This window comes from Micropterus salmoides, unplaced genomic scaffold, assembly GCF_014851395.1.
Source record: "Micropterus salmoides isolate LMB-PRFRI ecotype aquatic unplaced genomic scaffold, ASM1485139v1 Ms_hic_scaffold_7, whole genome shotgun sequence".
NCBI classification, from domain to species: domain Eukaryota; kingdom Metazoa; phylum Chordata; class Actinopteri; order Centrarchiformes; family Centrarchidae; genus Micropterus; species Micropterus salmoides.
Window position 1 is genome coordinate 24,721,756 of NW_024044459.1, and position 13,992 is coordinate 24,735,747.

Below are 13,992 nucleotides of genomic sequence, written 5' to 3' on the forward strand. Positions count from 1 at the left end.
GCGCTATTAATTGGATATGAAATAACGCCTCCCATAGACAGACATTCATTTCAGATCTCCATAACTGCAAGCCCCTTTCATTTATAACTCTGGTCATTTATTCTCCACGTGCCCCACGAGCCGCGGCGGGGCGCACGGGCCGACTCGTGCGCCCACCACGGGGCCAGGGGGGCAGCTTATGCCGGGAGGCTTGGACCCCACTTACAACTGCTTGCAGTTCTAGTTTCAACTTGTTTTCTGAGAAATCATGTTTTTTAAGGTCAGTTTGGAGTCGTTTGGCTTTTTAACAATAAAAAGTTGCTTTTTAAAGCAGAACATCCATGGCACTCTGCCGATAGGATGTCCCCGCAAGTCCTTCCCCTCCCTTCATACTCTCTTTATCATCGCTGCCTCTCTCTGTCTTTTACTCAACATCTCTTTGCTCATCAGACACCATACTTCCTGTTCTCCGTTTCATACCGTCATCCAGAGCGTCTGAGGCCTCCGCTTCCCTCCTCCTCCTCACGGCTCTTTGTTTCTCCTCTAGCCTCTGCTTTTCTGAGTTTGCCTCATCCCATCGCCCTTCCTCCATCAGCTTCTGGTCTGGTCTCAGACGGCTATCTGTCAGTCCCACTCCATCCTCCTGCTCATTCAGGGTCAGTGCCAGCGTAGAGAAGTAGTACATGTTCTCAGCATTCTCCCTGAGTACAAGGAAATTCACAGGAGTTACACAGGGCGATGCTCTACAATCTGAACTTAAGTGTTGACTGATATTGACTGAACTTCGCAGCTGTTATACAACTACTATGACTCATATATTGCATAGTTCTGCTTCATGAAGCTGATGAGACGAGCACTTACGGGAGAGGGTATTTCTTCCACAGCAGTTTGGGAGACAATGTCTGATAGACGGTCTTCTGTTTGCCCTCTGATCCACTGCCCCCTCGGCTGCTCTGAATGATCTTGGAACTCTCTATTTTATCGTCCCATGTACCAGAGAGGATGTAGTGAGCCTGGCCCCCACTGTCTGACACCACACCTGTCACCTGGAGAGAGCAAAAGGATATCAGAAAATAGACTTATTGCATAGAAACTATAGGGAATGAAGAAACTAAAGCAAGCTATCTTTTGTTTGCAGATGTATCACCACGTTCTTTGCTTCTAATAAATGCACAGTCCCTTAGGAAGGACACCAGAAAATATCCCTAACCAGTCACTAGCAAGGAAGGCAGTATTGTGGCCCCTTTTTGGGTAATTTGTACAACCCCAAAAGAGGTTACCTCACTGCAGTGTGACTTCATACAGTGAGCTTCTTCTATATTAAACTACTGTAAGAACTGTTATTTGTTTATACTGTCCAGCAGGAGGCAGCATCACACAGTTTAACCCCTCATCATATGACATCACAGCAAGGTCAGGTGTAAGTGTAGAAAGGAAGCATTTACCTTCCGTGGAACGTCCCTGGAGAAATAACTGTAGGGGGAGAACTTGAGTTGGCAGGTCTCCTTGGTCCTGTGATTCACAATCTCAATGTCCCCTGACTGCACAAATACAGACACAACAACACAAAGGGTGAGAGAGACAAACAAAACACACGGAGAGAATGATAGCATATCCAAGCTATTAATTAACAGTGTCTGTACAGTACATGGAGGCGGCGGGAGAAAGCCCAAGTACTGAACAGAGATAAAAAGGGTAGATACTGGTGAGACTTTTTAGTGGACAAAATTAAGTTGGGGAGAGGAATTTGAATCGACATGGAGGTGGTATACTAGTATCTCGAATGTCCATGCTAATAGCAAAAATAACCAAAACATCTTATTTAGAGACATCCCTTATTGTAAATTGTTATTGTAAAGGTAAATTGCTGTTGTAAAAGTTAGGCTACACTACAATGCTTTAAAGAGTTTTTCAAAAGAGTTAAAAACACAGAAGACAACCGTAAGCCAATGTAATCACAAAAAGTAAACAATGGAGAAACTAAACATAAAAAAATATTTTTTGTATGAGGTAAGAAATGCATTCAACGCATCATCAGATTTTTGCTGCAAAATTCTGAACATACAAAAAACTCCACAGAAGATGAAATACCATAAATATCCAGGAAATGCTCGATGTTTGCAAACTATTAAATATTACCAACTCATTATGCTTTGGTTTACTAATTCAGAGCTGGTATTCCTATTGTAGTTGGTAGCCAAGAAGCCTAATTACTCCACACACCAAAGTGCTTGTTCTGAGAGTAATAATTCAGAGATGTAAGTGAGTCTTTCATATTCCTACATGCAAACACAAGCACTCTCTCTCACACACACACACACACACACTCTGACTGACAGACTGATATGAAACACGGCACACGCAGAAAAAGATCTACACAAACACACAACTGGGCCATCTCACAGAAAGAAGTGGCTGTTATTTTAGGGTGCTATTACAGATCAAAGCCAAAGATAAATCCCTAGAGATTGTGAAGCTCCTTAATCATGTGCTCTGATTCCCTTCTTTACAGCACTCTGCTCTGCTGGTCTGTACCACGCACTACGGCAACATGGGCGGAAAAACCATCTATAGGCTACTCTGGAAGATCAGAGGAATTGAGGCAAGATTGTGGATTTGGAGCTGTGGATGAATGGTTACCAATCAGAAGTGCTCACAAACAGACCTGGTCAATCCACAGCTTGCCCACAATGATGTTGTGCACTGTGGAGGTGACCTTTCTCCACACATAGTGGTTCCCGCTGGAGTGGAAATGCAGGTGAATGGCACCTGGGGAGGGAAAGGGACAAAGGGCTGTAAGAGAAAAGAAATACCACAGCTTCTTTGTTCCCAATCTGCAATTGCAGACCTGGAAGTGATGTGTTAGATTGTGGGCTGTTTGTGGACATGATCAATTTGACCTGCATCACCTGAAAAACACGTAATCCAACACATGTATGCCCTGTGCACAGGGAATACATTTCCATGTATTTTCTGTGTGACCTAACCCTGGAATATTGATAACTTGTAATTGACCAAAAACGCTTTCCACTTAGGAGTTTTTTCAATTACATGGTATCGCAGCAGGCATGTAACAGGAAGTGAGAGAAGCCAGATAAATACCATCCCTTGGTTGGACCTGCATCTATCAAATCTCTGATTTATCTGAGCCAACAGACCCCTGCTCTTGGGTCCCAATGCAGTAGAGAGCTCCCTTTACACCCATACTTTATTGTGTCAGAAGGGGTCATAAAACCCTCCTGATTCATCCTCAAAACCTTTGCTATGGCTTTAGACTGTGTGGGAGGCAGCACAGTTGTCTACTACTCTCAAGTGTAGTCCTTCTCAACTGAACTCTGCCTGCTGGGGCTGTTAAATTTCCATGATACAGTCTTTATTTACACATATAGTTTGATGTATTCCCCACAAAATATGAAATGTCTCACCCAGAGGCATTATGGAGAGGTATTTGCCCCGGAACTTGCTGGCGATGGTGATTTCCTGCCACAGGGTCCAGCCTCGTTGGGAAATCACATGATGTGCAGCTGCAGGGGGGTGATGGCTCACCTTAGAAGAAAGATAAAGGTAAAGAGAATATAGGAAATATATGTTTATATAAGCAGCAAACGCTGTTTAGAGAACACAGGCTGACCTTGTGTACTTCAGCTTGTGTGTCATGTGTACGTGCACATCAGTGAGTCTGTAAACAAAAACTCCCTGGGGTCATGCTGTTACCTGCTCACACAGCGAGCGGTAGCCAAATTCCTCCAGGCGATCGAGCTCGTAGGTCTCGCCCAGGAGGGGGTTGAAGGGCTTGGCTGTTCGGTGGACCGTGGTGGAGTAGGATGAGACGGAGAAGGCAGCGATCAGGCACATCTGCTCCAGAGAGGAGTCGCAGCGAGCCGCCTTGTCCAGAAGCTCATGGTACTCCAGGTCCTCGGTGAGACGCTGCAGCATTGACAGAGGCTCGTTGAAGTTTACCTGAATGGGAGGATCAAGAAGACGTGAGACACAAGGGGAATCACACAGATTTACATTAACCTGTCAGCAAGAAGGAGGGCCATGCCTCATACACTTACAGGCATGGGAATTTTAGAGAGCTCCTTGCCAATGCAGTTTTTCATGATACTCCACAAATTGAGGGAGTAGTTGGGCTTGTCTGGGACACGAGTCCGCCTCTGCCTGAGGGGCTGCAGCTCCTTCCCTGACACATCATTACAGCTCGGAGACATCTGTGAGCAGGTGGAAGGGGACGGGGCCGATGAAAAGAATATTCAATATATACAAGTTTGAGGAATACTTTCAACTTCATGGACAGCTTGGCAGCAATATCAGCAAGTGGAGACAGAATGACAGAGTGAGTGAAAGACACAGATGTGTGCTGGAGAGAAGAAGCTGCAACAGAGAGATGAGGGGAGAGAACAACAGATGTTTGACTGGTAATTAAGATTTAGTGGAATGAAGCAGCTGTGTATCTTTGGCACCACAGGGGTGACAAAGAGACCGTAGGAAACACAGACAAAGGCTGCGCAGGCGTGTTTGTGTGTGTGTGTGAGCATGGGATGAATGTAGGGTAGGAAAGGAGGAATGTCAGAACAGCAAGTGAAGACAGTTATATAAATAAGTCAATGAGCAGCACAAATGAACCCAATATTAGGATTTGAAAAGTCAGCAGTGTTCACAGATGTCAGACAAGTTAGGAGGACCGACACTTACATTGTCGTCCTGGTTCCAATCATTGGAATGGCCACCGCTCGCTCCACTCAAATTACTCTGAGATCGCCTGGAACAGAAAGAAAATGTTTTCTACAATGAGCACTGGACATATAAACACACTCAATGTTCCTATCTCTCAATTCCCACTTACACACACACACACACACACACAAAAACAACAATACAAACGAGGGAGCAAACAGATTGCTGGGTATTACAGATGAATGCTGTGCAACACTTTCCATCATTCTTAATGCCGCTACTGGAATTGAGGGATATGTTGCAAAAGACAAAAGACCTAACAATGATGAGGAAGAAAACACTACAAGCATATTTTTTATAAAGTAAAGAAGCACACATTCTACAAAAACAAGTAGAATTGTCAGAAGGAGACTGACTCCAATGCAGCAAACAAATATGCCACTGTTGTTGTACAAAAATGTACTGAATGAGCAAAAAAACAGAAATTGGTATATTTTGCTGCAAGAAAGCAGACATGGGTTAGAGACTTATGTTAGTTTTATCTGTAGTGAACACATGTGACAAAATGTGAAGGGCACACCACTCTGTGATTTGTATGTGTGTAGATTAAGTTGTCACACCATGAGCTAACATCAGAAGCTTGTTCAGCTGTCAGTCAGAATCAAATTCACTATTATGACCAATTTGAGCATCCACAGAAATGGTTTATTGTGGTTACACATGTACACTAAATATAAAACTCAACTAAACCTTCATCACTATATCTGTCTGGCAGTTGTCCTGCTGTTTCTGCAAATAACAAAATATGGATCCCGGGTGTGCGACTGACCTGTGCTGTGTGTTCTCAGTGGCAGTCACTGTGATAAATGCAGGGGAATCCTCCATGGCATCAAAGTACTCAGTATCCTCATCTTCATCACTTGCCTCTTCTTTGTGCAGCCTCTCACTCCCTTTTGTCAGGACATATACATTTGTGAGAATTCAAAACTAGCAGAACTGTATTGTACAGAGTTCAGGAGAGAGCAGCGTATAATCACATACCCATGGCGATTAATCAAGGAATAATCAGCTTAGTAAAACTGGCAATGTTCCTGCTGGTTAACTAGCGTGAATGTTGCGAGCTCCTCGGGTGCGTGTGTTTCTAATATTCAGTATCCAACGTTAAATTTTCAGTATGATCTGTTATGTGTTTAAACTAAAGCTTCCAACAGAGAGGCACAAATCCAAATATATAAATCAGAGTACTGTGTAATGACAAGTGATTCTATTAAAAAATAGGATAAATTATGACCAAACAAACAAATAACCACTAATATGCACAAATACTGTCTTTCACACAGAACTTTTACCATTCTTTTAAAATCAGCTTCTACTTAATAATACGTAGTTTGATGCATAAAAATAATTTATTCGATAAAGATTTGCATCAGCCTGAAGTGATGGGTTAACTCTACTCCACAAATAAAAAAACTGGATTGAGAGAAGATCATAACCGCCACAACATCCTGGCCATGAATACACAAAAGAGTTAGGAAATGTTTTTTCGCCCCTCCAACTTTTTAAAGGAGAAAATACTCCGGTAAGCCATTACCATTACAGCCATCACTGCACTATATAAATGACGGAATACTATAAAGTGTAGCACAACGTCCTGTTTTGGTATTGAATGATGTTTGAGCTATTTGTACAAATCATTTTTCTATAGATGAAAGATTCACACTAAAAGGTAAGGTCATGTGTTCACCAAAATCAACGGGGTTCTTTCTATAGGAGGATGGATGTACACAGCAAATTTCAGGCCAGCCTGTATGTTGGTTATAGGTAAACAACAAACAAAATAAACACATGGGTGGGCAGACTGACAGAAGAGACTACACGGACCTACAGTCCTTGGTAAATATAATTACCATCTCTAACTTAACGATAATCCAATCCAAACCTTGTGACACAACTTAAAATCTACTTCCTATGCATTAGGACTTTCTATAATATGGACCCAGATGTCACATGACTGTTAGCCAGTATACTGAGGCACACAGGCGTAAGTAACACATAGACTGTCAGTCTCACCCTTGTTGGTGGTAGGGGCACTGGGTGTGGTGGACGCAAGCGTGGGTGCTTCTCTCCACGCTCGCTCCAGGCTGTTATGCTGCTTGGCTAGCTGCTCAATGGTCTCCTCTAGGTGGGTACGTTGCTCTCGCTCATACTGCAGCGCCCGCTGCCATCTTCTACTGTGAGTCTCTGCTAGGTCCAAGAAGTCTCGACACGCCTGGGAGAACACATACACACATGTACATAAAGACACTGGCAGCTATGAAAGTTTAATTTCCAAAATATACAGTCTGAAAACAATCTGCTGTTCATAATCCTTAGCAAGGTACAAGTTACTTTCAACTTGCTATGACAGCTCAGACTTCTGCATTAAGAGACACAGTGTCCTAAAATGGCTCTTCTCACAGCTTTACAACAAAGTGGCATCATGGGGATTTTGGAAAAAATAATGACCTTTTTGGTTCCTGTTCTTGTTTAAAACAAGACCATTAAAATCATAAAACATTTATGAACACTTCCACAATTTATTTGAGTCAACAAAAAATAAAAAATAAATCATCAGTATATCATTTTTCATTACATCCTGATATAAGAACAATACAACAATCTGAGAGAGAGAACATTGGGATGGAATAGGGTGTACAGACACTCACGTCAATCATTGTAATCAAGCCTATTTATTACCAATGATCCAAGCATTTATCAAAATGTTAATTAGCCGTCTGCCGAGCATTTACTGGGTCTCCCTGCTGTGTCAAATGTGCCTCAAAGCACAGCGTAAACAGAAAACATCAGTGAGTGATGAGCTAGAGGTTAAACCTCCGATTGAAAAGCAGACTATATTAGAGTCATTGTGGCTGCCTTGATTTTACTGCTGAGACTAAGAGGTTACTTCAGATCAAAATATATATTACATGTCAGCATTTTTTGGCACTTTCCGACAGCCCTGCCTCATAATGAACTCAAAGGTCAATGAACCTAAATAACACCTCACAGCTGAAAACGTGCATGATGAAAATGTCATGTGACCGTCATCGAGCTGTCAGCATAGGGGGCCTCAGAGCAGGGTTTCTGAATAATCGTTTTAAAACTGCTTTACTGTACTCAAGCAGTTTTGTGGGGGCTAGTCATTGTTCTTCAGTGGAGCAGCACACGACTACATATGGCCCGAACAATATTTTTCCTGAGGCAGAGGGACTGTTGAGAGTTAGCTTGAATCACTTAGATAAAGTTGTGTCTTCATGCAGTGACCTGGAAGCGTGAAAGCGTCACACAGCCCAAAGAATCTCCGTTCTCTGGCTGGTGAGAGTTCAGTCAGGATGTGCAGTATCACTTTTAAGCAGCAGAAAGAGAAACAAGGATGCGTAACACCCGACTCCTTCTCTGATTTGTTTACAGAAAGCAGGATACCTATCTGCCTGTTGAAAAAGGACTCCATCTTTCTCTCTCTCACACACACAAATTACACTGTAAACTAGTTGTCTCTTATATTTAAAAAGGGTGGTTTTCAGTGAAATTAAAAAGCTATTTCTAAAAATGACATTATAATAATATGTTTTTCCCCTTTAATTTGTTAATTCAGAAAGAAAAACAGGAAAATGATTCATGCTTATCTTAATGCTACTTAAACAAGTTACTAATCTGTACAGACAAAGGGATTTAAAACGGTTATAATGTAATATTGTAAAATCATATGTATGGTAATGGTGCAGTTTTATTATATGATGACAGAACTGAAATCATTCATCCTTACCCATCCTTACAAAGGCTTTAGTTGTTCTAAACTATAACCCTATTTGAACTGAAAACACAAGAATAAGGTATGAAAATCACTGGAATATCTGACAGTAAAAACATCCAACCCCTTACCTTCAGCAGACTTGCATCAAGTGTCTAAACATCAATGTCTGAGCCTCAGTTTAAATGTTAGAAGTGCATGTGATATTGCGGCCCACTTCCTCAGACATAACCATGGTATGAAACTGAACACCCACTTAAAAAAGTATGATAGTTCCACTTTTTTTATGCTGAGTCTCCAGTACAAACGCAGACTGCATATGACTTCCGTTGGGGGGAAGACAGGCCGAGCGGTGAAAAGTGAATGGGCAAGCAGAAGGGGATATGTAAGTAAGAGGTGGCATCAGCAGTTGTCAGTGTCAAATTAAAAGTCCGGCACAAATGAACTTGAATTTAATGTGATGAAACCATACACATCCAAAGTGGTGCGTGTGTAAAATGCATGCGCACACAACCGGACAAGAGCCTGGACTCAGTGGCACACGTGAGAAGTTACATCACCACTGAATGTACTAGTGCAACCCTCTCCACGGGTCGGATCACAGAGAGCATGCAGTTGTGTCTTGCCATTATGGCCTCCTAACTTCCCTCAAACCCTCCTCTGTCCTTAATTCTCTCCTTGCATTTCCAACCCAATTTCTTTGTGAAAAGCAAATGAAAACTACAGTTATATTTAAAAGTAAATGTCTTAACAGTGGCTGAAAACGTGGCCAGATACCCAAATCCTGTGCTGCTCTCTGCTCAAATCATTACAGGGAGTTTCTGGCAGCACGTTTGCTCATTAGAAGCACATTCTTGGCAAACCTAATGGCATTTTAATGAGCTTGGTAATCCAAGAGGTAAGAAGTTTCAATTTCCCATATCAATTAATAAACAAAAACAAATAAAACAAAATGGATGACACAGAGAAACAAGGGGCTCATCATTACACATAATTCACATTCAAAAATGCAATCTAACTTTTATTTTTTTCCCCTTATCATAACAGTACGGCTCAAGTCTGTTAACAAGCTGTATTAGCACATACTTGTACCATATGAAGAGTAATAATTTAATTTGAAAAAAGTAAAAATCCTTGAAGATCACAAGTGATCTTTACTAAATTATTTTTACACCTAACAGCCAGACATTTCACAGAAAAATCAGTCAGGCATGCATTATAGTAAAAATAAACATCCACTCCCACAAGAATAAACAATGCTATCAACAAAGCCATCGACAGAAGCAGGAAGAGAGACAAACCTGGTGCGATTGTCTGGTTTTAGTCAGAGCAGGTCTGTATGTCAACTCCAGAAGGCTCTAACATTCCTCACCAGGCAGGGAGGGAAGAGGGTTTTAGAGGGGGGAGCAGGGGCTATTCCTGTCTCCCCCACCCACTATCATATCTAGTATCACTTCTTTAGGACCTCAACTCTCCCTGAACTATCGCCCACTACTAACAATCTGTTAAGCCATATGGTATTTACCATTTAGAAAAATGCAACAGGGCCAGATACATTAGAGCAATTTTTATTCTAGTAATCAGATACAACATTTAGTAGTTAATGTGTTTTCCTAAACATAGCTTATTAGGTGAATATTTTGGTGATACTGCAATATATTATTTTGGAAGAGATCTTTTGCTGTTGGTCCTCCTGGAGTTTCTCTCTTTTTCTTATCAAATCAAAAATACAAGCATAGAGTTTCACATATGTGAATTTGTAAACAGCAAAGATGTTCGTATTCTTATACGATACGCTGTGACATTTTATTAATCTCCAAGCACAGGGAACCACCATCAGCTCTGCAATTAATTACTGACTATCATTTTTAAACATTAAGTTAGACATGGTTACGTTTAAGTAGGTTTATCAGGATCTGAGAGGATCTGGCACCGCTTTTCCTAAATCTGCAGCCTCCAAACTGCAGCTCGCTGACATTCATTTAATATGCCACACTGTGAAGTGATCTCATCACCCCCTAACCAGGACATTATAGGTGACTGGTATTCTTGTCACTGTGATCATGCTGGAGCATGTGGGACGCAGCCTGGTCTGTCCCCGCTACTTACATTGATCATAGCATTAGAAGTGATGCGGAAGAGGGTGGCTCGCTCATTGACTGCCTTGATTTTCTCCCCTCCCTCCACGGAGACTTTCAGACCCTCAAGTTCACTCAGGGAACGCTGCAGGGCTGCCCCATGCTTGGCGATCAGGTCATTGCATGTGCTGAGGTCATCGAGCTTGCTGACAAGTATCTTCAGGGTGCCCTGAATCTCGCTGCGGTCCGACTGGGTTGTAGGTTCCTCGTCCCCCGAGTCATCTAGAAGAGAGAGGTGAGAGGTCACATATACATACCATCTTGAACAAGAGAATTTTATTGGGACTTGTGAGAACAGCAATCATAAAAGAGAAGATTAACAAAGACAATTTAGAAAGCTTTTTCTTGGGAAACTTTATGCAACATATCGAACTGCGTAGCTGCTGAATTGCAAAACATGCACACACACCCCTTTTTATGATACAGATATTTCCCATTAGAGATACCTTCCCAAGCTAAGGTGGTGAAGACAACAGGCAGCCATAACAAACACAAAGTGTTGTTTACTCATTTCTATGTTTTGATAATGTGTTAAATAACGAAACTGAGCAAAAAACAAAAATATGATTAAATGATAAAAATGACAAATTACTTTTCCTATGACAACAAAACATTTCACAGTGATTAGTACCACTGACGCAATTTGTGTTAATTGGACAGGAGCCTCTAACCGACGTAATTTTACCATGTCGGTTTTTTTGGTTAGCGAGAGAGTGTAGAAGTCCTTAGAAGCTTATCAAATGTGCATTTGAATACAGACAGCTTTTCCATACACATGAGCCTTTTCAGTAGCAGATGCCTTTCACTAAGATGTCACTAAAGAGAAGTTACTTAAGCTTTAACAGAACATACAAGAACAGTCTTACAGCGTCAGCCCCACAAATTACACACACACACACACATACACACACGTCGACTGCAAGCACAAGCACACACACAGAAAGACAGAAATACCCCAAAGGTAAGACCAAGGTCCATAAAAAGCCTAGTGATGTCATAAAAGGAACAAATCAAAAAAAGAAAACAGAAGTCTTGATGTTTCAACTAAATCAGATGCACACACAATCTTTCTAGAAGATTACATTTTATTATAAAAGGTATTTTTCTAGCAAAACACCTGGAACTTGCATGATGGATTTTGAACTGACTTAATAGAACTACCGCTGATACTAAAACTAAGAAACGGAGGGGGAGAGTAGCAGGAGGATACTGTTTATCTCAACAAGGAAAATACATTTCTGATATAGTGAGGTTAAAGGGTTGAGTGCAGAGAGAAAGCCTGTCCACCCTCTAATCCACCTGCAGACCCTCTAATGCTCTAATGTCTAGAAACTGCTGTTGTGCTGTCTTCTACTCTTCACCATGCAGAGTATGCTTTGACACATTGAAAAGGTCTGTTATGTGTGTAGCTGATAGCAGAGACTGTCACGTCTCGGTGAGAGGCAGCACTACAGCAACACTTTCTCCTAGAATATGGCAGCTGGCTGTGACCTCACAGTGGAAGAGGCTTTCACCTCTGTCATGTCCATTTAGATCATGCAAGTACAACATGGATCTCCTCCTGGGGGATGCTGGTAGTGTGGGTTCACATTTGACCGGGATCATTGTCCAGTGAAACATCCAGTTGTTTTTAATACAGTCTATGGTCCAGCTCCACTGAGAAACAAGCAGAACAGAGTTATCCAACGAAGGTTAAAATCAAGGGCAACTGGACTTGGTTGAAGATACTGGAAGACGTTTCGTCCCGCATCCAAAGGACTTCTTCAGTTCTGACTGACTGGCAGGGAAACTCAGCTATTTAACCTCAGTGGGGTCGTCATCCCGGGTCATCGATACCGCTGGTTCGTTAGTGTTCCTTGTTGCTGTGACGACAGTCGTTACAGTCGTTAAGACTACCTGTGGCCAAGACTGAACGACCATCGTTGGTATCTTCACCTGAGGCCAATTGGTTACGTTTGTTGAGTTTCCTGGGAAGTGATGAAAGGACAGCATTGTAAGTGGGGGATAAGTGGTGGCGTAGACCCCCTCCCCTGTTCAATGACGGCTTCTCAACCCTGGTGTAGATGGCTTCCTTGACACCTCTTTCAAACCATCCATCTTCTCTGTCTAAAATGTGCACCTGGTGGTCCTCAAATGAGTGTCCTCTGTCCTTCAGATGTAAGTAGACTGCAGAGTCTTGACCTGAGGAGTTGGCCCTTCTGTGTTGAGCCATGCGTTTGTGTAGTGGTTGTTTAGTCTCCCCAATATACAGGTCTGTGCATTCCTCACTGCACTGGACCGCATACACTAGATTGCTTTTCTTGTGTTTGGGTGTGCGGTCTTTGGGGTGTACCAGCATCTGTCTTAGTGTGTTCTTGGGTTTAAAAAACACAGGGATGTTATGTTTGTTGAAAATCCTCCTGAGTTTCTCTGATACTCCAGACACGTATGGAATCACAATGTTGTTGCGTTTGACCTTCTTTTCCTCCTCCCCTGTAGTTTTGTTCTTCTTGGATCTTGTGGCTGTCTTCACAAAGGTCCATTTAGGATATCCACAGGCTGTAAGTGCCCCCTTCAGGTGGTTCTCTTCCTTCTCTCTGGCTTGGGCAGAGATAAATCTGCACTGGACTAAGTAGAGCTGGCTTGACAATATCAAGAGTAGAGCCTAACGAAAATTAAAGAACATCTGATAATGATATATTGTTTCATACAAACACATTTACATTTTTGATGAGAATCCCTTAAATTCGGTCAAAGAATTATGAAAACTTAATAGTGTTTTTTTGCCATACTAGTGGCTTTAGGGAAGTCGATCAGTCGGTCCACCATCGAAAATGTTTCAACATCTACTGGATACATTGCTAAACGCTAAACTATGATCGTGAACATGATTGCTTTATATATATATATATATATATATACACACACACATATACACACACACACACACATATATATACAGCGAGGAAAATAAGTATTTGAACACCCTGCTATTTTGCAAGTTCTCCCACTTAGAAATCATGGAGGGGTCTGAAATTGTCATCGTTAGGTGCATGTCCACTGTGAGAGACATAATCTAAAAAAGAAAATCCAGAAATCACAATGTATGATTTTTTAACTATTTATTTGTATGATACAGCTGTAAATAAGTTTTGAACACCTGTCTATCAGCTAGAATTCTGACTCTCAAAGACCTGTTAGTCTGCCTTCAAAATGTCCACCTCCACTCCATTTATTATCCTAAATTAGATGCACCTGTTTGAGGTCATTAGCTGCATAAAGACACCTGTCCACCCCATACAATCAGTAAGAATCCAACTACTAACATGGCCAAGACCAAAGAGCTGTCCAAAGACACTAGAGACAAAATTGTACACCTCCACAAGGCTGGAAAGGGCTACGGGGAAATTGCCAAGCAGCTTGGTGAAA

At 41.8% G+C, this 13,992-nt stretch overlaps 1 protein-coding gene across 4 annotated transcripts in view; it reads right to left on the minus strand.

The window, feature by feature from the left end:
* The window catches only part of LOC119891454 (oxysterol-binding protein 2-like), a 49,570-nt gene that overhangs the window by 6,021 nt on the left and 29,557 nt on the right, over positions 1-13,992 (minus strand). For all 4 annotated transcript variants that reach the window (XM_038703111.1, XM_038703114.1, XM_038703115.1 and 1 more), the window contains 11 exons: positions 10,556-10,806; positions 6,727-6,925; positions 5,486-5,606; positions 4,675-4,741; positions 4,038-4,190; positions 3,694-3,939; positions 3,405-3,525; positions 2,645-2,748; positions 1,425-1,520; positions 841-1,025; positions 460-680 (listed from right to left, as the gene is read on the minus strand). In XM_038703111.1, coding sequence (XP_038559039.1) covers positions 460-680; positions 841-1,025; positions 1,425-1,520; positions 2,645-2,748; positions 3,405-3,525; positions 3,694-3,939; positions 4,038-4,190; positions 4,675-4,741; positions 5,486-5,606; positions 6,727-6,925; positions 10,556-10,806 — 1,764 coding nt within the window. The remainder of the gene's footprint in view (positions 1-459; positions 681-840; positions 1,026-1,424; positions 1,521-2,644; positions 2,749-3,404; positions 3,526-3,693; positions 3,940-4,037; positions 4,191-4,674; positions 4,742-5,485; positions 5,607-6,726; positions 6,926-10,555; positions 10,807-13,992) is intronic.